We start from the raw sequence: 24,037 nt of genomic DNA, 5'->3' as shown, positions 1-24,037 counted from the left end.
GGAAGATTCCCTGGAAGAGGGCATGGCAACTTACTCCATTAATCTTACCTGGAGAATCCCATGGACAGAGGAGCCTAGCGGGCTATAGTCCACAGGGTTGCAAAGAGTCAGACACGACCGAGCATCTGAGCATACACTCATGCGTACAGCATAGTGATCAGATTTCTGAGAGTTTACACCCCATTAAAAGTTACTATAAGCTAATGGCTATAATTCCCTCTGTTATACCATATATCCTTGTTGTTTTTCTAGTTCATACACAGTAGTTTGTACCTCTTAATCCCCTTCTCCCTCCTCACTGGTAACCGACCAGTAGCTTGTTCTCTGAGTCTGTTTCTGTTTTGCTATATATCTTTTTTTTAATTTTTTGCTATATATCTTAATTTGCATTATTTTTTTCTAGATTCCATATATGTTATATCATACAATAATTCTTTCTCTGTTTGATTTACTTTACTAAGCATAATATTCTCCAGTTGATATACATTGCTACAAAAGGCAGAATTTCGTTCTTTCTTATGGCAGAGTAGTATTCCATTGTACATATCTACCACATCGTCTTTATCCATTCATCTGTTGGTGGACACTTGGGTGCTTCCATATCTTGGTTATTGTAAACAGTGCTGCTATGAACATTGGGGGCATATGTATCTTTTCAAATGGATGGTTTTGTTTTTTTCTGGATGTATATCCAAGATTGGAACTGCTGTGTTATGTGTTAGTTCTATTTTTAGTTTTTTGAAGAACCTCAATACTGTTTTTCATAATCACCACCCCCATTTACATCTCACCAACAATGTATAAGTGTTCCTTTTTCCTCCATATCCTTGTCAACATCTGTTATTTGTAGTTTTTTTGGTGATAGGTGATCTGACTGTGTGATGTGATAGCTTGTTGTTTTGATTTGTATTTCTCTAATAATTAGCATTGTTGAGCATCTTTTCATGTTCTTTTTGGTAATCTGTATGTCTCGTTTGGAGAATTGTCTATTGAGGCCCTCTGCCCATTTTTTTCATTGGGTTGTTTGTTTTTTTATATGGAGTCTATATAAACAAATAGGCCATTTGTATATTTTGGATATTAACCCCTTGTTGGTCATATCATCTGCAAATATTTTCTCCCATTTGGTAAGTTGTCTTCATTTTTTCAGTGGTTTCCTTTGCTGTACAAAAGCTTTTAATTAGGCCCCATTTGTTTGTTTGTTTTCTTTGCTTTTATTTCTTTTGACTTAAGATACAGATTTTTTTAAAGTTACTATAATTTACATCAGACTATTCTGACTAACCATTCTTTTCCAGAGTTTCATGTGTGGAGTCTTATATTTAGATCTTTAATACACTCTGAATTCATTCTTGTATACAATGTGAAAAAGTAGTGCAGTTTGATTCTTTTGCATGTAGCAGTCCAGTTTTCCCAACAGTGTTTATTCAAGAGGCTGTCTTTTCCCCACTGTATATTCTTCCCTCCTTCGTCATAGATTAACTGACCATGGGTGTATGGGTTTATTTCTGGACTCTATTCCGTGCCATTGATCTATGATTCTGTTTTTGTGCCAGTACTATGCTGTTTTGATTATTGTAGCTTTGTAATAGAGCCTGAAGACTGGGAGGGTTATTCTTCCAGCTCTGTTCTTTTTAAGCAAGATTGTTTTGGTAACTTAAGGTCTTCTGTGGCTCCATATGAATTTTAGGATTATTTATTCTCATTCTGCAAAAAATGTCATGGGTATTTTGATAGAGACCATTAATTCTGTAGATTGCTTTGGGTGGTATGCCTATTTTAACAATATTAATTCTTCCAATCCCAAAATGGGATATCCTTCCATTCCTTTATATCATCTTCAATTTCCTTCATCAGTGTTTTATAGTTTTCAGAATAAATGTGTTTTATCTCCTTGGTAAGTTTCTTCCTAGGTATTTTTAAAATGTGATTTTAAAAGAGATTGATTTTTTACTTTCTCTTTCTGATAGTTCACCATTAGCATATAGAAAATCAGATTTCTGTATACTAATCTTGTATCTTGCAACTGTATTGAATTCATTTATCGGTTTTTATGGATTTTGGGTGGAAACTTTAGAGTTTTGCATTTAAAGTATCATGTCATTTGCAAAAAGTGACAGTTTTCTTGTTGAATAGTGATATTCTTTTCTTTCATTTTGGATGCCTTCTATTTCCTTTTCTTGTCAGATAGCTGTGTTTAGGAGTTCCAATACTATGTTAAATACAAGTGGAAAGAGTGAGATCCTTGTGTTGTTCCTGAATTTAGAGGAAAGGCTTTTAGCTTTTCACCATTGAGTGTGATATTAGCTATGAGACTGTCATAGTGGCCTTTATTATGTTGAGATGTGTTCTCGCTATACCCACTCTGATGATAATTTTTATCATGAATATATGAATGGATGTTGAATTTTGTCAATTACATTTTAGGCATCTATTGAAATGATCATGTGATTTTTATCCTTCCCTTGAAAAGGCAACCCACTCCAGTACTCTTGCCAAAAAATCCCATGGACGGAGGAGCCTGGTGTCCATGGGGTCGCAAAGAGTCGGACACGACTGAGCAACTTTACTTTACTTTACTACTTACTTTGTCATAATGATGTATCACATTGATTGATTTGCAAATATTGAACCATCCTTGGGTCCTTTGAATAAATTCCACTTGATCATGGTGTATGATCCTTTTTACATATTGTTGAATTTAGCTTGCTAGTATTTTGTTGAGGATGTTTACATCTATATTCATCAAAGATACTACCCTATAACTTGCTTTTATGGAGTATCTTTTTCTGGTTTTGATGTCATTGTAATGGTGGCCTCATAGAATACATTTGGGAGTGTTCTATCCTCTTCAGGTTATTGGACTAATTTGAGAAGGATAAGTCCTAGCTCTTCTTTATAGAATACAAAAGAGAATTACCCTGTGAAGCTGTCCAACCCTGGATTTTGTTTGCTGGGGTTTTTTTAAATTACAAATTTAATTTCACTGCTAGGGATCAGTTTGTTCAGATTGGCTGTTTGCCCTTGATTCAGTCTTGGCAGGCTGTATGTTTCTAGAAATTTGTTGATTTGTTCTGAGTTATCAGATTTGTTCATATATTCTCTTCTGATTTTTTGTAGTTCTATGCTATTTGTTATTTCTCCTCTTTCATTTCTTTTGTTTGTTTTTAATTATAGTTGATTTACAATGTGTTATTTTCTGCTCTACAGCAAAATAAGTCAAGTATATATATGTATATATGTATTTTTAAAAAATGTTCTTTTCCATTGTAGTTTATCATAGGGTAGCGAATAAAGTTCTCTGTGCAATACAGTAGAAACTTGTCCTCTTGTATTTCTTATTTTGTTTATTTGAACCTCTCTCCTTTCTTCTTGATGAGAGTGGTTAAAGGTTTATCAATTTTGTTTGTCTTTTCAAAAAGCCAGGCCTTTTTTTCATTGATCTTTTCTATTGTGTTTTGATCTCTATTTTACTTATTTCCTCTCTAATTTTTATTTTGTCTTTCCTACTGCTGACTTTGGGCTTTACTTATTCTTCTTTTCTAATTCCTTTAGGTGGTAGATTCGGTTGCTTGAGATTTTTCTTGTTTATTGAGGAAGGTCTGTATCACTATCATGTTCCTTCTTAGAACTGCTTTGACTGAACTCCATAGGTTTTGGGGGCTTCCCAGGTGGTGCTAGTGGTAAAGAACTTGCTTGCCAAGGCAGAAGATGTAAGAGACACAGTTCAATCCCTGGCTCAGGAAGATCCCTTGGAGGAGGGCATGGCAACCCACTCCAGTATTCTTGCCTGGAGAATCCCATGGACAGAGGAGTCTGGCAGGCTACAGTCCATAGGGTCACACAGAGTCAGACATGACTGTAGCAACTTAGCACGCATGTATGCATAGGTTTTGAAGCATTGTGTTTCCATTTACATTGTCTCAAGGTATTTTCTGATTTCTTCTTTGATTTCATCATTGACCCATTGGTCTTCTAGTAGCATGCTGTTTAGTCTCCACTTGTTTGTTCTATTCTCATTTTTCTTTCTGCAATTGGTTTCTAATTTCATATCACTGTGGCTGGAAAAGATACTTAACATAAGAATACACATTCTTTTCAAGTGCATATGGAATGTTCTTCAGGCTAGATCACATGCTAGACCATAACGCAAGTCTCAAAAAATTTAAGAGGATGGACATAGGTTTCTGGACTCCAATATCTGTGCCCCTAATCACTGCACCATCCTGTTTCTTGTCAGCATTTGTTAAGTCCTAAACACTATGGTAGGGAAAGAATAATGGGTCTTCAGAGGTGGGAGGTTAATATAGGCTGAATCAAGCCAAGGGAGTTTCAGAAGGATTATGCTTGGAGTCCTGGAGATGAGGTTGTATCCTAACCCTCAGGACTCAGCCTCAGGACCTGCCATCAGCCAACATGGTACAGGAGAATAATGAGTTAGAACCTGATGATTGTCAGGTCTCTGTGTTATCCAGCAGTGTTCTCCAAGGGCAGTGCACTAAGGGGCACTCTGCTTCCTGGGCTTCTCTCTAAACAACCTGGTACCCTTCTACACCTGCCCTCCGTTGTTCTGACCTGTAACCAAGCCCCTCAAGGCCTGCTGTAGGGAGGGGAGCTGGTGTCTGTGTATGCTGTGGTGACTGGCAGGGAAGCCCAGATACTTTGTCTGCCTTTGTTTTGCAAGGAAATGTGAGTCCCCAGGAGACCTAACCATCTGGAGGGAGGGCTTCCTGGCAGGCATCCCTGGATCCTTGCCAGGGCTCTAAATGTAGAATCTAGAGTGGGGATGAACTTTCCATGAACTTGGTAGGGGCCCTAAAAAGATTCTGGGTGACAGAGAAAGGTTTCTATGTAAGTTTCAACCTTGAGGTGAATTTCAGACACACCAAATTGGGCTTAGGAACTGGGGAGATCACTACCTACCCTCCCTCATCTACCACATGAGTATATCTTGAGGAAAATGTTGGCTCTAATTGGCAGCGGCCACCTGACTACCTGTATATTCTTCCAGACACTGGCTTCCTGCAGTTTCCCATGTTCCTTGATCAAGGCAATGCCTAAGCTGGGCTTGGATGCCACCTTTCCCATCCTTTCCTGTCATCACCAACCTGTAATTGCTCCTGAGGGATGTCAGGGGAATTTTGCTACATCCTATCCAAGCTTTAGCTGTGAACAGTATGCAGAACCAGGTGCATTCAGGCGCAGGCAAAGGAAGGACCCAGGCCTCCAGCTGCTAGGGGAAGCCCTATTTAAAAAAAATTTTTTTTTGGTTAAAAAACATGTAGCATAATGTTCATTGTTGTAACCATTTTTTAATGTATAGTTCAGTGGTGTTAAGTATATTCATGTTGTTATGACACAGATCTCCAGAGCTTTTTCATTCTGTAAATCTGAAACTGTTACCATAACTACCATTCTGCTTTCTGTCTCTATGAATTTGACTACTCTGAGTCCTTCCTATGGGCTTCCTAGGTAGCTCAGTGGTATAGAATCTGCCTACCAATGTAGGAGATGTGGGTTCGATCTCTGGGTTGGGAAGATCCCCTGAAGAATGGAATGGCAACCCAATCCAGTATTCTTGCCTGGAAAATCCCATGGACAGAGAAGCCTGGCAGGCTACAGTCCATGGGACTGCAAAGAGTCAGATACGATTAAGTGACTGAGCGCAGCAGCACGGGTCCTTCTTATAACTCATTCATTCAAATATATAGAATCCGCCTTTCTGTCACTGGCTTATTTCACTTGGCATAAGGATGAATACTATTCCATTACGTGTATATGCAACATTTTATTTATTCTTTCATCTGTCAACGGACACTTCAGTGTCTTCCACATTTGACTGCCATGAACAAGGCTCTACAAATATCCCTTTGAGGTTCTGCTTTTAATTTTTTTGAGTTTATTTCCAGAAGTGGGATTGCTGGATCATCTGGTAATATATTTTCACATTTCTGAGGAACTGCCATACTGATTTACACAGTGGCTGCACCATTTTAGCCTTCACTGTTAGAACCTCTGTGTTTTCTTTTCTTAGTTGACTCTCAGTACATCCATGAGGTGTTATCATCCTTATTTGACAGAAGTGGTTGCTGAGGCTAGACTTGCCCAGACCCAGCCCTGCCTAGTAACCTGTTGGCAGAGCAGCAGGGTCTGAAGCTCCCAGAGTCAAGGTCCTTTCCTGTGAATCTTGGGGCGTAGAGGACTTCCCCGACCTCCAGCTGGGGTCCCAAACCACAGTACTGCTTGGTCTGGGGAACGAGTATGGATGAGATGGGCCCAGTGGCACTGGGGACTTGTAGGGAGGCAGAAAATTTCCTCACGTGTGTAAGCATGCAGGCCCAGCACAGCCAGGACTGTTTCTTCAGGAGAAACAGAAAGTCCAGAGTCTTATGAACAATTCCCTGATTTTACTAACATATGTCTAACCTGAGGCTTCTAGTGTGATGTTTGACTTGGTTCACCCTTCTCTTCACTTAAGAGAAGGGAAACTGAGGCCCAGAGAAGGGAGGGAACATCCCAGGTCTCCTGCCTCCAGGCCACAACACTTGTGGGGCAGAATCATGTTTTCAAGGGGCCACAGAGATGTCTGGTGCCCATCCTCCCACTCCTCTCACCCGCCATCCACCACAGGTTCTTCAAGTCTCCCGCAGATGCTGACCCAGTGGAATCCTGGTGGCACCGCGTGTCACTGAAACTAGCCTCTCCCCAGTGTTGTGTCTGGGCAGAGATGGGTAGGGGTTGGTTGCTAGTTTCAACCACAAGCTAACTCTTACTATTATAACAACTCAAAGGACACTTTTAACAGATGAGAAAACTGAGACTAAGAGACCACAGTTAGTGAATGGCAGCAGCAGGCAGTTGAACCCAGGTATGCTCTGATTTGAGTTCTTGCCACATTTCTCTCTGTCCCAGGATCTCCATCCATGTGCAGGAGACAGATACCCCTGGGGAGCTGCTTGTGACACGAGGGGGCAGCCTCAGAACCTCACCGCCTGCTGAGACTCCAGCAGCTGTGCCTCCAGGTGAGCAGGACCCACCTGGGCCCAGGTGCTGCCCCCAGGCCCCTGGAACTGAGTCAGGAAAACCTATCCTCAGAGGAGCCAGTGTGAGAAAGCGGAGCTGTGACGGGGGAGCAAAGGCCAAAGAGAAGCAAGGACCTGGGTCTGAGCTGACCATGGCGCCAAGCAGGGCCAGGAGGGACAAGGGAGTTGATTCCGGGGCCCCAGGCCCACAGCAGGACACAAACCCAGAAGCAGGGAACCCTGACCCTGGGAAGGACTGCACGGCTGGGGGTGCAGGCAGAGCCGAAGCAGGAAGCAGGACACCCCCAGGAGCTGAGGCGGGCAGCCTGGTTCTAGGTAAGTGAGGCCGTTGCTATGTGCCCCAAGGTGAGTGAATTTGAAAGACCTACTCTCGGGGGGCGGTGGGGAGGGCCTCCCTGAAGCTTCCAGGTAGAGATAATGTGGGGATAATGTCTGGGATACCAGGACTCAGAACAGCCTGCCAGCACATCCCAGAGCTGGAGACCAAGGCATAGAGATGCAGCAGGTGAGCTCAGGTTGGCTGTAGCCACGGGAGAGGAGGGAACGTGGGGGACTCACCTGGGTGGATTTCTCAAAGCCACCTGCCTGCCCAATAGAACTGGCATCATTCTGGATTGAGATAGGGAAGGCTTCTTCCTCCACTACCTGATGCATATAACCTACTATTAGCCATTTGCACCCAGTGTGCTGACTCTCCTCCAGGATCAGGAAGGGGCTGCTGAGCTGCTTTCTGTCCCAGTGGCGGTGGTAGGTGTCCTTGTGTTCCTGTGACGCAAAGGGCCTTGAGTCTTTCAGCCCTTAGGGCCACGCCCTCATGGGAGCCCTCATCCCATGTGGCTGCAGGAAGGCCACCCTTTGCCAATTCCCTGTCCCAGAATTTCTAGAGGCCCTGAGGAAGGGCTGAGTGTTGTGCAGGTCATCCTGGTGCCTCTTGGCTCTTCCAAGCTCTGAAGTTGCTCTGATGGCTCTGGTTGCTTCCTTTCCCCTTCTATGACTTGGTTCAGATGTGGACACGGCCTCCCTTAATTCCTGAAACATAGCTGAGAGCAACCTGTGACTTTAGTCTTTTCTGAGACTTGAGATGGTGATGAAGCCAATGTTAGCTGAGGACTGTCTGTGAGCCGAGCCTCAAGTATTTGTGGCGGTGTTTATACTCACAGGTCTGTGGAGTGAGGACACATCAGACACAGGAGAGGCTGAGAAGCACCTGTAAGGCCACAGGGTCTGCGCTAACAGAGCCAGGATCTGACCACTGGGCTTCTGAACCTTGTGTGTAAACCTTGAGAACAGAAGGCAGTTACTTTGCAGTGAAGGAGACTTCAGACTGGAATTCTAAAAGTAGAGTCTCTGCCACACAACCATTTCCAGGGGCCCAGAAAACCAAAAACCCCTACAAAAGTTACCCCCTTGTAACCTAGGGCTCAGGCTCACCTTGGCAGACACACACAAGAATGCTCTCAAAGCACATCCAACCTTCTACTTTGGGGAGCAGAAAGTTGCTTGTGAGACAAACTAAGAGAAAATAGCAGTATTTTCCCCTGCTTTGGGTCCAGGGTTGCAGAAATCATGGAGCTGTCCTGGGAACACTCTGAATGCTTCCTGGATAAACCCCCAGCAAACCGGCAGAAGCCTTTTTGAACCAAGAGGGGCCAGGTCTGGGGGTCGGGGTGGTGATGGGGGGTGAGGGGGAAGCTGAGAGGTAGGGGCTGCATGAAGAAGACTCACGGGCTGCTGTCTCCTGAACAGATGACAGTCCAGCCCCGCCAGCCCCTTTCGAGCACCGGGTAGTGAGTGTCAGGGAGACCTCGACCTCAGCGGGCTACACAGTGTGCCAGCATGAAGTCCTGGGAGGGTAAGCGGGCCTTCTGCCTTGATGGGGGTGGGGAGGGCAACTGGACAACCGGGCACTGCTGCTGGTTCTCAGGAACTGATTGAGGGAGCCACAGCCAAGAGCAGGATGTCCCGAAAGACGAGAGTGTGAGCTGAGAGCTCATAAATAGTGGGTGAGGAGACAGCTGCAGAGAGCAGGAGGGCCCATGTGGTGTGAGTGAGACGAAGTGGAGGGTACAGGTGGGCCCACAGTGCGGGCCTGGGGCCCATGTACTGCAGGTGAAATGAGAGCTGACATGGGGTGGGTTAAGAGGGATGACCTCTAGGGTGCAGGACGGCCTGGGTGGTGTGGCTGTGGAGCACTCTCCTTGGGTGCGGGATGGCCCATACCTGGGGTGAAGAAGCTCTTCTCCAGGTTCAGGTAGCAGTGTGGGGCAGTGACTGTGATACCTCTGGTGGGCAGGGTAATCGCTGTAGCGTATGTGGAGTTGAGGTAGGACCAGACAGTCCAGGGTCCCAGATACGGCTGGCCTCCACTCACATGCAGGGTATGCCTCTGGGGCTCTGAGCCTGCTGTGTCATCGTGTCTCTCTCTGCAGGGGCCGGTTTGGCCAGGTTCACAGATGCACAGAGAAGGCCACAGGCCTCTCGCTGGCGGCCAAGATCATCAAAGTGAAGAGCGCCAAGGACCGGGTGAGGTGTCTGCCCCAGGCCAACGGGTGCCCCGGGCCAAGCTCAGGACTCCTTCACTTCCTTCAAGGCCCCTCTGGGTCCTGCACTGCCTCAGGCCCCTCCAAGCTGAGCAGGAAACCTGGCCACCTTTCCTGCCTTTTTTCCTTGGCTCCCACACTCTAGTCAGCAGTCACCTTGCACCCTGGGGAACAGGGTCCTCCCAGATCTCCAGGGTTCTTTCTGGGGTCTCAAGGTTCCTATCTGGGAAATGGGTGGGTCCCTTCTGTTGCTTCCCTGGTGGTTCAGAGGTTAAAGCGTCTACCTCCAATGCGGGCGGCCCAAGTTTGATCCCTGGGTCGGGAAGATCCCCTGGAGAAGGAAATGGTAACCCACTCCAGTATTCTTGCCTGGAGAATCCCATGGACGGAGAAGCCTGGTAGGCTACAGTCCATGGGGTCGCAAAAAATCGGACACGACTGAGCACCTTCACCTTCACCTTCTGTTGTAAGAAGCTGGTGTGGATGGTGAGCTGAGGAAATCTGGTGATGCTGCAGGAAATGAGGATGCAGGGTGCGTGTGTGTGTGTGACTTGGGAGATGCAACTGACTGCTCTTCCTAACCCATTTCTTGGAAACTCCTCTCCCTGTTGGCTTCACAAGGAGGATGTCAAGAATGAGATTAACATCATGAACCAGCTCAGCCATGTGAACCTGATCCAGCTCTACGACGCCTTTGAGAGCAAGAACAGCTTTACCCTCGTCATGGAGTAGTGAGTGGGAGGCAGGGCCAGGGCTCAGGGTTGGGCTAGAAGCCAAAGTTGCAGCAAAACTCTCCCTTTCCACTCTCTGTGACACCCAGGGAATGTCATCACTTCCTCTACCTGACCCCCAACATAAAACACAGAGGACAAGGCCATTCGTCAGAAACCAGTGACCAGTGAGCCTGGTTTGACCTGCAGATATTATTTTGGCCTACCTACACAATTTTTAGTAATTTTGATTTAGTGCTTACAGTTGGAAATTGGGAAATTTCACATTAAAACCTAGGTGCCTGATTTTTCTTGCAAATATAGAAGATCTAATAATGCTGGCTCTGCATTCTCAGGTGGAAGTGGTATGATGGAGCTTGTAGTAACTGACCTTTGTACACAGGGCAACCAATTTCCCATTTGCTACAGTCCCACCACTTTCACCTACCCACAGTGCTGAGGCCAAGGGCTCAGGGGACATTTATTAGTGTGCTTCTGTTGCTGTTTTCCTTCTGGTGCAACTGAGGAGAGTGAAACATTTGTCATGTCATATCTCTATAAAAAATGGAAAAACAAACGTTAGACTAAAGGCTGTGTATTCCAAGAAAACTTTTGTCTCACATCTGGTCTGATTTGCCCACTTAGATTCTTGCCATGTAGGTGCTAATTGGACCCTGTAGGCCAATGAGTTTATAACCTTGGTCTGGAGTATTGACAGTGAGTGTCCAGAGTGAGCCTGGGTGATCAGTATTGCAGACAAGCCCCAGTCTCCCATTTGGCCTATAACTTCGTTTTTATCAGCCACACTCTGAGCTGGGAATAGACCAGAGCAGAGGTTCGCCCGCCTGCCCCCCATAAAACCCCAGGTGGGAGTGGTGCCCTCGTCTCACCTGGTGATGAGTAGACCAGTCCTCTGAGAGCCTTGCTCAGTCAGTGTCTGCCTCTCCTTTTGCCCTGGCAGTGTGGATGGGGGTGAGCTCTTTGACCGGATCACAGAAGAGAAGTACCACCTGACTGAACTGGATGTGGTTTTGTTCACCAAGCAGATCTGTGAGGGTGTCCATTACCTCCATCAGCATTACGTCCTGCACTTGGATCTCAAGGTCAGGCTCCGCCCTGGGCATGTGGTGGGTGGGTGCCCCTGTTCCTGAGCCTCTGTGGCTCTCTCATCTTTGAGAGCTCTGTCGTCACACAGGCCTGGCTTCCTTTCCTGGCTCTGCCATGGCCTAGTTCTAGAGTCTAGGGCAGGCCAAGTCTCACAGCCTCAGTTTCTCCATCTGTGAGATGTGGAAAATAGCTACCTCATTAAGTGCTCTTTAAAGATCAAATGAAACACCTTTTTTTTTTCCTATTAAAAAACTCAAAAATTAGTTTTTAAAAAATTAAAATAGAAACACATGCATGTAGTAACAAATATAGACAATATAGAAATATATAAAATGCACAGTGAAAGTTCTCCTCCCCCAGCCTCTGTGCTGAGAGGTCTTCTGTATTAGCACGTTGGCATGAAAACACTCACAAAGGGGAGCTTACTGTATATTCCGTTTTTAAACTTGCCTTTTTAAGTATAGCATGGACATCTTGTCTGATTCTTTTTAAGGGCCATCATATAGCCCATTGAATGAATGCATTGCAGCTTCTTTTGTCTACTTGATGAAAAGTAAGCATGTGGTGGCCATTCTTTTCTTTCTTTTTGATACATAGTTTATTTCTCAGTTGTCTGTTCTGTTCCATTGATCTGTTTGTTTGTTTTTATGCTGATATCACACTATTTTGATTAGTATAGCTTTGTAGCAGTTTGAAATCAGGAAGTGTTCAGTTCAGTTGCTCAGTCATGTCCGAATCTTTGCGACCCCATGAATCGCAGCACTCCCTGTCCATCACCCACTCCCGGAGTTCACTCAGACTCACGTCCATCGAGTCGGTGATGCCATCCAGCCATCTCATCCTCCATCGTCCCCTTCTCCTCCTGCCCTCAACCCCTTCCAGCTTCAGAGACCTTTCTAATGAGTCGACTCTTCACATGAGGTGGCCAAAGTATTGGAGTTTCAGCTTTAGCATCATTCCTTCCAAAGAACACCCAGGGCTGATCTCCTTCAGAACGGACTGGTTGGATCTCCTTGCAGTCCAAGGGACTCTCAAGAGTCTTTTCTCCAACACCACAGTTCAAAAGCATCAATTCTTTGGCTCTCAGCCTTCTTCACAGTCCAACTCTCACATCCATACATGACCACAGGAAAAACCGTAGCCTTGACCAGATGAAACTTTGTGGACAAAGTAATGTCTCTGCTTTTGAATATGCTATCTATGTTGGTCATAACGTTTCTTCCAAGGAGTAAGTGTCTTTTAATTTCATGGCTGCAATCACTATCTGCAGTGATTTTGGAGCCCAAAAAAATAAAGTCTGACACTGTTTCCACTCTTGTTTGCCCATCTCTTTCCCATGAAGTGATGGGACCAGATGCCATGACCTTTGTTTTCTGAATGTTGAGCTTTAAGCCAGCTTTTTCCACTCTCCTCTTTCACTTTCATCAAGAGACTTTTTAGTTCCTCTTCCTTTTCTGCCATAAGGGTGGTGTCATCTGCATATCTGAGGTTAGTGATATTTCTCCCGGCAATCTTGATTCCAGCTTGTGCTTCTTCCAGTCCAGCGTTTCTCATGATGTACTCTGCATAGAAGTTAAATAAGCAGGGTGACAATATACAGCCTTGACGTACTCCTTTTCCTATTTGGAACCAGTCTGTTGTTCCATGTCCAGTTCTAACTGTTGCTTCCTGACCTGCAGATAGGTTTCTCAAGAGGCAGGTCAGGTGGTCTGATATTCCCATCTGTTTCAGAATTTTCCACAGTTTAAGACATTTACTCCTTGGAAGAAAAGTTATGACCAACCTAGATAGCATATTCAAAAGCAGAGACATTACTTTGCCGACTAAGGTCTATCTAGTCAAGGCTATGGTTCTTCCTGTGGTCATGTATGGATGTGAGAGTTGGACTGTGAAGAAGGCTGAGCGCCGAAGAATTGATGCTTTTGAACTGTGGTGTTGGAGAAGACTCTTGAGAGTCCCTTGGACTGCAAGGAGATCCAACCAGTCCATTCTGAAGGAGATCAGCCCTGGGATTTCTTTGGAAGGAATGATGCTAAAGCTGAAACTCCAGTACTTTGGCCACCTCATTAGAAGAGTTGACTCATTGGAAAAAACTCTGATGCTGGGAGGGACTAGGGGCAGGAGGAGAAGGGGACGATGGAGGATGAGATGGCTGGATGGCATCACGGACTCGATGGACGTGAGTCTGGGTGAAGTCCGGGAGATGGTGATGAACAGGGAGGCCTGGCGTGCTGCGACTCATGGGGTCGCAAAGAGTCGGACACGACTGAGCGACTGAACTGAACTGAACTGAACTGATTGTGATCCACACAGTCAAAGGCTTTGACATAGTCAATAAAGCAGAAATAGATGTTTTTCTGGAACTCTCGCTTTTTCCATGATCCAGCGGATGTTGGCAAATTGATCTCTGGTTCCTCTACCTTTTCTAAAACCAGCTTGAACATCTGGAAGTTCATGGTTCACATATTGCTGAAGCCTGGCTTGGAGAATTTTGAGCATTAGTTTACTAGCATGTGAGATGAGTGCAATTTGTAGTGCCTCCAATTTTGTTTTTCTTCCCCAAGATTGCTTTGGCTATTTAGAGTCTTTTGTAGTTCCATACAGATTTTAGATTGTTCACTGTATTTCTGTGAAAATTGTCACTGGAATTTTGATAGAGACTGCCTTAAATTTGTAGATTGCTTTGGCTAGTAAGGACATTTAATAGTAAGGACATTTTAATATTAATCCTTCCAACGAAGAGTGCAGGATATCTTTCCATTTATTTGTCTTCTTTAATTTCTTTCATCAACGTCTTACAGTTTTTAGTTTATAGGTCTTTCACTAACTTGTTAAATTTATTCCTAAGTATTTTTTTGATCAACTGTAAGACTGTTTTCTTAATTTCTCTTTCCTAATAGTTTCTTTTTATTGTATAGATACACAACTGAATTTTTGTATATTGCTTTTGTATTCTGAAAATATACTGAATTTGTTCTTAAGTTCTAACAGTATTTTGGTGAAGACTTAATATTGTGTCATCTGCAAGTAGTGACAGTTTTACTTCTTTCTGAGTTGGATGCTTTTTATTTCTTTTTATCACCTAATTACTCTGTCTATGACTTCCAATATTGTGTTGAATAAAGGTAGTGAGAGTGAGCATCTTTGTCTTGTTCCTGATCTTAGAGGAAAAGCTTCCAGCTTTTTACCATTGAGAATATTATTTATGGACTTGTCATATATGATCTTTATTACGTTAAGGTATATTCCCTCTGTACCTAGTTTGTTGATAGTTTTTATCATGAAATGGATATTGAATTTTATTAGGTGTTTTTACTGTATCTGTTGAGATGATAGTATGATTTTTATTTTTCATTTTGTTAATGTGTTGTATCACACTGATTGGTTTGCATACATTAAACCATCTTTGCAGCCCTAGAATAAATATCATTTGATTGTGGTGTATAATCTTTTTATGTATTGCTGAACTTGATTTGCTAATATTTTGTTGAGGATTTATACATCTATTCTTACCAGATATATCGGCCTGTAATTTTCTTTTTTTGTAATATCCTTGTCTGGTTTTGGTATCAGGGTAATGCTGGACTTATAAAATGAGTTTGGAAGTGTTCCCTCCTCTTCTATTTTTTGGTAGAGTTTGAGAAGGATTGATACCAATTTTTTAATGATTGGTAAAATTCACCAGTGAAGCCATTTGGTTCTTGACTTTTGGTTTTTGGGATATTTCTGATTACTAGTAATTAGTCTGTTCAGATTTCCTATTTCTTCATGATTTGGTCTTATGTAGTTGTTACGATACTAGGAATTAATTCATTTCTTCTAGGTTGTCCAGTTTGTTGGCAATAAATTCCTCTCTCTCTCTCTTTTTTGGTGAGTCTGAAAAGTGAAAAATGAAAGTGTTAGTTGCTCAGTCATGTCTGACTCTTTGCGATCCCATGGACTATAAGCCACCTGGCTACTCTGTCCATGGACAAGAATACTCTCTCCAGGCAAGAATGCTGGAGTGGGTAGTCATTCCCTTCTCCAGGGCATCTCCCCAACCCAGGGATCAAACCCGGGTCTCCTGCATTCGGATTCTTTACCATCTGAGTCACCTTGTCTGTAAAGTTTGTTTCCAGTTTTATCAAGATATAAGTGACAGGTAACATTGTTTTTGTTTAAAGTATAAACATAATTGTTGATAAATGTATACACTGCAAAATGATTCCACAGTAAGTTTAGTTATATCACTCACATAGTTACAGTTTATTTTCTTATGATAAGAACTTTCAAGATCTCCTCACTTACCAACTTTCATATATATAATACCGCGTTGTTAACTATAGTCAGCATGCTGTACATTATATCCTCAGGACTTTTATTTTATAGCTGGAAGTTTGTTCCTTTTGACCACCTTCACCAGTTTCCCCAAACCCTCCCCCTCCCCACCTCTAGCAACCACTAATTTGTTCCCTAAACAAACCACTCATTTGTTCATATGAGTTCTGGGTGCTTTTTTTTTTTTTATAGATTCTACTTATAACTGAAATCGTACTTACTGTGTTTTTCTATGTCTGATTTATTTCACTCTGCATAATGTTGTCAAATTCCATGTTGTTGCAAATGGCAGAATTTCTTTCTTTTTATGGCTGAATAATATTCTGACACATTAAAAAATTATTCATCTGTTGATGGCCACTTAACTATTGTAAATAATGCTGCAATGAATGTGGGGTGCAAGTATCTCTTCAAGACAGTGTTAGTTTCCTTTGGATATATACCGAGAAGTGGAATTGCTAGATTGCATGGTAGTCCTATTTTTAATTTTTTGAGGAAACACCACACTGTTTTGCATAGTGGCTGCACCAGTTTACATTCCCAGCAACAGTACACAAAGGTTGCCTTTTCTCTACATCCTCACTGACACTTGTTATCTCTTGTTTTTTGGATGACATTCATTTTAACAGGAATAAAGTGATATCTCATTGTAGTTTTGATTTGCATGGTGGCCATTTCTCTGGTTTTTCACTCCACTGGGCAACAGGAGAATTTTTCTCTACAATCTCTGTCAGGAATCTTAGTGGCTCTCTACAGAAGATGGGAAGTGGGTTGGTTGGACCTACATGTATGCACACTGCTCCTTCTGACCATCTTTCTTGATTGACATCAGACGGTAACATTGTGGTACTATGAAAAATGGTAGAGATGGTGAGGAATCAGCCTCAAACTTCCCTGCTCACCGGAGCTAATTCTAGAGGCTCTGGGCCAGCTTTCTGTGGCATGAGCAGTTAAGAGAAGCTAGGATTCTGTTCTGTGATTCAGGATCAACGAACAGCCTTTGGGACAATACCTGTGACACCGCAGCAGGAGACAATCATTGCCAAGGTCTGTTTCTGGCCAGGAGCAGAGCTTGCGTTAGTTCAGCCTCTTCCTGACCAGCAGATCTTACATAAGTTCCCTGATCTTGTTGATTGGTCTTGCATAAGCTCATCAATTGAAAAGTGGGGATTAACAATATCTATGTCCTAGGAATGTTGTTTGAATTAAAATATGAAATATTTTAATATTTCACTTGAAGCATAACTAGTGTGACTGAGGGACTGAAGTTCAAATTTTATTAGTTTTTAATTAAATAAAAAACTGATATGATTAAATTATTAAAAACCATAAAGTATATTTAGAATAACTTCAACATGTTAATTTGCTTTTCAAAAACTATCAATTTCATGCAATCTAAATGCAAATAAAGGGTTTCCCAGGTGGCTCACTGGTAAAGAATCTGCCAATTCATGAGAGCTAAATACGTCTAAAGTACTTCTGATGAAACTTTAGTGTCTGAATGGAGATGCGCTATAAATGTAAAATACACACTGGACTTCAAAGTCTATATAATAAAAATAATTGAAAATATCTCATAAATATTTTCATTTTGGTAACCTATTAAAATGATGATATTTTGATATATTTCACGAAATAAAATTATTATTAAAATTGAGTTTTAGAAAATACTTTGAGATGAATGAAAATGAGAACACAACATGCTAAAACTTATGGGGCACATCTAAACTAGAAATGAAATTTGTAGCTGCAAACTCTTACATGTTAAAAAGAAGATCTAATAATCTAATATTCCACCTTAAGAAACTAGAAAAGCAAGTTAAACTCAAAACAAGTAGAAAGAGGGAAATAAGAAAGATTAGAGAAGTAATTGAAACAGAAAACAGAGAAACAGTAGAGAAAATCAGTGAAAAGAAGTTGGTTCTTTGAAAAGATGAATAAGTTGACAAATCCTTAGCTATCTTGAACTAGAGAGAAAGAGAGAAGACTCAGTTACTAAAATGAACGGAATGAAAGAGGGGACATCACTACCAGCCTCACCAAAATTTAAAAAAGATTATAAGAGAATATTATGAAAATTTATATGCCAGTAGATTAGATAATCTAGATAAAATGGAGATTCCTTAAAAGGCACAAACATTGGAAAACTGGCTAAAAAAGGAACCGAAAATCTGAATAGACTTATAACAAGTAAAACAATATAAGTTTTACTTATAACAAGCACAACTAGTATAAAAACTACCCATAAAAAATCCTAGGCCCATATGGCTATCAAATGTCTAAAGAGTTAACACCAATCCTTCACAAAATGTTCTAAAATTAGAAGAGAAAGAAACATTTTCTCACTCATTTTAGAAGACCAAACTTATCCTCATCCCAAAACCAGGCAGACTTCACTTCCTGTGATGAAACTACAGTACACTATCCCTTATGAATATAGGTGTAAGTATTCTCAATAAAGTATTATTAAACTGAGTATAGCAACATATAAAAAGGATTATACACATCACAAACTGGGATTTGTTCCAATAAAGCAAAGTTGGTTTAACATAAGAAAATCAATCAATGTAATATGTCATATTAAAAGAATAAAGGATGATATCACCTGATCATTTTAGTAGCTGCAGAAAAAGCACTTGACAAAATTGAACACCTTTTCATGAGGAAAACACTAAGCAAATTAGATATAGAACTTCCTTAGCTTGATAAAGCCCACCTATGAAGAACCCCCAGGTAATAATAAACTCAATGGTAAAAGGTTGAATGCTTTCTTTTTAAGATCAGGAACTAGACAAGGATGTATATTCTTGCCATTTCTGTTAAACATTGTACTTGTGGTTCTAACCAGGGCAATTAGGCAAGAAAATAAATAAAAGGTATCCAGATTGGAGAGGAAAAAGTAAAATTCTATTCACAGATGACCTGATTTTGTATATAGCAAATCCTAAGGAGGGTAGAGAAAAACTATTAGAATTAATAATAAGTTCAGCAATGTTGCAGGATCTAAGATGTAAAAATCAATTGTATTTCCATACATTAGCAATCAACATTCTATAAATAAAATTAAGAAAACTATTTCATTTACAGTAACATCGGAAAGAATAAAGTACTTAGAAATGAATTTAACCAAAGATATATCAACTTTATATTCTGAAAACTATGAAACATTGTTGAAAGAAATTAACAATGACATAAGTAAATGGAAAGACATCCCATGTTAATAGGTCAGAAAACTTAATGTTATTAAGATGACAGTACTCTCCAAAATGATCTATATGCAGTCTTGTCAGACTCACAGCTAGCTTCTTTGCAGAAATTAATAATCTAATCCTAAAATTCAGATGGAAATTCTTTGGACCCAGGAGAGCAAAAACAATATTGAAAAAGAGGAACCAAAAAAAGAAAAACAGAAGAAGAAGATAAAGTTGGAGGACTTGCATTTCCCGACTTCAAAATCTATTACTAAGCTACATAAATAAAAAATCTGTTATGATGTAAGGATGGGCAGATATATCAATGGGATACAATTGAGAGTCTAGAGTTAAACCCTTTTATTTGTGGTCAATGGATTTTTGAGAACAGTGTCATGACAGTTCAGTGGGGAAAGAGTAGTCTTTGCAACAAATGATGCTGGGACACCATGCTTGATATCCACATAAAGGTTGAAGCCCCACCACATTCTATAAATAAAAGTTAACTCAAATGGTCATAGACCTAAATGTCAGAGCTAAAACTATAAAATTGTTAGAAGATAGTGTAGGAGTAAATTATATCTGACTCAAAAAGCACAAGATAGAAAAGTTGATAAATTTAGATTTCATCAAAATTTTAAAATCTTTATGCTTCAAAGGACACCATCATGAAAATGAAATGACAGCCCACAGAATGGGAGAAAATATTTTCAAATAATTTATCTGATAAAGGACTTGTACCTAGGGTGTATAAAGAACACTTACAACTCAATGAGAAAGATAAATTTGAATAGACATTTGTCTAATGAGGATTTTAAAATGGCCAATAAGCATATGAAAAGATTTTTAACATCATTAGTCAAGAGAGAAATGTAAATCAAAACTACAATGAGATACTAAAAAATAAAAATGGCAGACAACTATTGGCTAGGATTTAGAGAAACTGGAACTCTCAGACATTGCTGGTGGGATTGTAAAGTTACGTATCCACTTTAGAAAACAATTTGGTAGTTTCTATAATGTTAAACATGGAGTTATCATATGACGAGCAATTTCACTTCTAGGTATAGTCTCAAGAATTGAAAACACAAGTCAACACAAAAACTTGTACACAAATGTCCTTAGCAGCATTATGCATAAATAGCCAAAAAGTAGAAACAACACCAATGTTTACTATCTGATGAACAGGTAAACAAAATGTGGTAGGTATATTGTCCTTATAATGATTACTATTCAGCCATGAAAAGGAATCAAGTATCGATATATGGATGAACCCTAAAGATATTATGCTGAGTGAAAGAAGTCAGATGCAAAAGGTCACATATGTATTTATGATTCCATTTATACGAAATTTCCAGAGCAGGCAAATCTGCAGAGGTAGAAAATACGTTATTGGTTGTCAGGAGTTTTAAGTAAGGAGGATGGAGAATGACTGCTGATGTTTTTTTTTTCCTGAAGTGATGAAAATGTTCTAAAACTAGAGTGGTAAACTATCTACTAAAAAACCACTGAATTGTATACTTTAAAATGGTAAATTTATGATCACATCTTTATTACTTATATTTCAATAATGCTTTTATGAAATTAAGTTCACCTATTTCTTTTTACTTTTTTAATGTGGCTATTAGAATTTTTTGAATTATATATGTAGCTCACATTATATTTCTATTGGACAGTGTTATTCTAAATCTCATAAAGAAGGCCTGGAGATTTTTAATCATCATTTTTCTGAACCTATCTGAGGAGTTTCACAACCCCATTGTAACATAAGTAGCAATAAAATCTTCTACTGGGAGAAATAGTACCTGATATATTTGCTTCACAAGCTGTAAAGTCTTTAATGCATTATCATTTGATCTTTACACCTTCCCAGGAGGAAGGCAGGAAGAGGTTATTATTCTCATTTTACAGATGGAGACACTGAGATTTCTGGAATGGGAAAGTACTCATCTAGGGCTACAGACCCTGGTAATGGACCCCTGGACTGCAGGCCCTGACCTCAGGTCTCCAGGTCCTTTGTTCTATAAGCCTTCCATCTGCCCTCAACCCCTCCCCACCTTCAAATTTGTCTGCCACAAGCAGCAAGAATTATTCCAGTCTTCCTCAGGGCCTCCAAGCTGATATGAAAGACACAAGAGAAGATGTCAAGTCCATTACCTCCATTCCATGGGTCACAGCTGTCACCGCAAAACAGCAGGATGACATTTGGCAGCTCTGATCTCCTTGACCAGACTACTGCAGATTTGGTCCCACACTTGAGATTCTGGTTTAATTGGTCAGGACTGGGGCCTGGGTGTTAAGACTTTCGAGGGCTCCGCTGATGATGCTAATATGCAGCCAAGGTTTGGAACCACCACTCCAAACCAGTGGTCTCAAACAAGCAGCTCATGGGCCAAATCTACATCCCAGATATGTTGCGTTTGATTCCCACATATGATAAATGTGTGTTTAAATTGAATTCCGTTGTCAACATTTAAAAGCATGGAGTTTTTACTTAAACTTGAATTCCTGGGATCCCTTGAGGACTGAGGAACTCTAGCAACTGGACCTGCGTTTCTGTGTGGTGGCCAGTGGCTGGAGCTGAGCAGTGGCTGCCCTTTTATACATGGCAGGAGTCCTCCGGGTTCTCATAGTTCACAGCACTCTTTATTGTCTCACACGAGCCCGCATCATTTATTTTCACTATCTATCCATCCCTGCAGGGCTTTCCCTTGGAGGCTTGGAAACTGAGGCCTATTGACAAATAAGTGGGGGAGCTCAGACCTTCCTAGTTGTTGATTAAGCTAAGCAAACTTCTTTTTCTTCCCCAGCCTGAGAACATACTGTGTGTCAATCAGACAGGACACCAAATTAAGATCATTGACTTTGGGCTGGCCAGAAGGTAAGGGAGCTGTATTTTGGTACTTCAACAGAACTGCTTGGGGACTCTTGATAGCTCTCTTGGATATGGTTACCCACAACTCAGCCAGTTTTTGAATTTTGGAGACTACTATGAGAAAGCTCTCTTATAAGGTTGGTGGCCTTCACAAAAACTATATAGACAGGCCTTGTTACTACCCTCCTTACTACCACAGGGGGCAGCTTTATGCTGTAGGCTCCATTTCTCCTTAAAAGGCTGTAGAGTTCTAGGTTCATCCACCTCACTAGAATTGACTCAAATTTGTTACTTTTTTGACTGAGTAATGTTCCCCTGGTGGCCCAGATGATAAAGCATCTGCCTACAATGTGGAAGACCAGGGTTCGATCCCTGGGTTGGGAAGATCCCCTGGAGAAGGAAATGGCAACCCACTCCAGTATTCTTGCTTGGAAAATTCCATGGACTGAGGAGCCTGGTAGGCTACAGTTCATGGGGTTGCAAACATTTGGACACAACTGAGCAACTTCATTTCACTTCAATGTTCCGTTACTTAGCAACTGAAAAACAAACTATTCCATTGTGTATATGTACCACAACTTCCTTATCCATTCATCTGTCGATGGACATCTAGGTCACTTCCATGTCCTGGCTAGTGTAAATGGTGCTGCAATGAACACTGGGGTACATGAACCTTTTTGAATTGTGGTTTTCTCAGGGTATATGCCCAGTAGTGGGATTCCTGGGTCATATGGTGGTTTTATTCCCAGTTTTTTTAAAGGAATTTCCGTAGTGTTCTCCATTGTGGCTGATCAATTTACATTCCCATCAGCAGTGCAAGAGGGTTCCCTTTCCTTCACATCCTCTCCAGCATGTATTGTTTTTCGATGATGGCCATTCTGACCAGTGTGAGAGCCTGTTCTACAAAGTGAAATAGATCAGAAAGAGAAAAATGAATATTGTATATTAACACAAATATATGGAATATAGAAAAACGGTAGTGATGATTTGCAGGGCAGTAATAGAGACACAGACATGAGGAAGAGACCTGTGGGCACAACAGGGAAAGGAGAAGGTGGGACGATTTAAGAATAGAGTGAAACACATATATCACCACATACAGAATCGATAGCTAGTAGGAAGTTGCTAAAGAACACAGGGAGCTCAACCCAGTGCTCTGGGACAACCCAGAGGGCTAGGATGGTGTGGTGGGAGGGAGATTCAAGAGGCAGGGGACATATGTGTATACTTATGGCTGATTTATGTTGTTATATGGCAGAAGCCAATACAACACTGTAAAGTAATCATCCTCCAACTAAAAATAAAATTTAAGAAAAGAATTAACTATACTTCAAACCACTTGTGTGAGCAGAGGGGAGTGGTAGTTAAAGGTCGCTGAATGGGGCTGCTGGGCAGCTCATTTCTATTCACTCCCCAGGTCTCCTGGGGCCAGGATGTGTGATATATTCATTAGCAACTCTGCCTTCCAGAAAGTGGCGAGGTTAGACAGGAAAGTGTGTGACTGTGCAGGATGGTGCCATGGATAAGAGGTTCTGGGTGCTCAGGACTAGGCTCACTCTTGGTAAAATGGTGATATAATACAGTGACTGTTGATAGGGGCAGCTATGAAGTTTAAATGAGATACTACATCAACAGTGCAGAACCATCCTATGAGGGTGGTTAGGTTCTCAAGTTTTAGTGCATATAGTGAACATTATATATAACTAAAAAAAAAAAAAAAGAAAGAAAAAAACTTTAAGCCCCTTAGAATGCAAGCCTAGTAAAGTATAGATAGCGTTACTGTTGGATCCTGCCCTGTGTCGTGTGTGATAAACACCATGCCTCTGCAGGGCTCTTGTCCACAGTGTGCCTACCCAGTGGGGTGGCTGTAGCAGAGCCTTGGCATTGGCGAGGACACCCACAGTCTACAGTGCTTCCCTGGTGGCTCAGATGGTGAAACGTCTGCCTGCACAACAAAATTTTGTAAAGCAATTATCCTTCAATTTAAAAATAAGTAAAAGAGAAAAGTTCACACCCCCTGCCCCCCGCCACACCCAAAAAAGTATCTGCCTGCAATGCAGGAAACCTGGGTTCAATCCCTGGGTCAGGAAGATCCCTTGGAGAAAAGAATGGCAATCCACTCCAGTATTCTTGCCTGGAGAATCCCATGGACAGAGGAGCATGGTGGGCTACAGTCCATTGGGGTTGCAAAGAGTCAGACATGACTGAGCGACTAACAGTTAACACTTTCCACAGTCTATAAAGATGGAAATAA

At 41.6% G+C, this 24,037-nt stretch overlaps 1 protein-coding gene across 9 annotated transcripts in view; it reads left to right on the top strand.

The window, feature by feature from the left end:
* MYLK3 (myosin light chain kinase 3) overlaps positions 1-24,037 on the top strand; it is a 58,116-nt gene that overhangs the window by 19,530 nt on the left and 14,549 nt on the right. For all 9 annotated transcript variants that reach the window (XR_001044986.4, XM_012189711.4, XM_060398300.1 and 6 more), the window contains 6 exons: positions 6,913-7,358; positions 8,790-8,895; positions 9,473-9,566; positions 10,205-10,314; positions 11,255-11,396; positions 21,719-21,789. Coding sequence is in view for 8 of the 9 variants with exons in the window: in XM_012189711.4 (XP_012045101.1) it covers positions 6,913-7,358; positions 8,790-8,895; positions 9,473-9,566; positions 10,205-10,314; positions 11,255-11,396; positions 21,719-21,789 (969 nt within the window). In the remaining variant the exon portion in view is untranslated. The remainder of the gene's footprint in view (positions 1-6,912; positions 7,359-8,789; positions 8,896-9,472; positions 9,567-10,204; positions 10,315-11,254; positions 11,397-21,718; positions 21,790-24,037) is intronic.

This window comes from Ovis aries, chromosome 14 (genome assembly GCF_016772045.2).
Source record: "Ovis aries strain OAR_USU_Benz2616 breed Rambouillet chromosome 14, ARS-UI_Ramb_v3.0, whole genome shotgun sequence".
NCBI lineage: Eukaryota > Metazoa > Chordata > Mammalia > Artiodactyla > Bovidae > Ovis > Ovis aries.
Note: the sequence above shows the minus strand (reverse complement) of the source record. Positions and strands in the feature narration are given on the sequence as shown.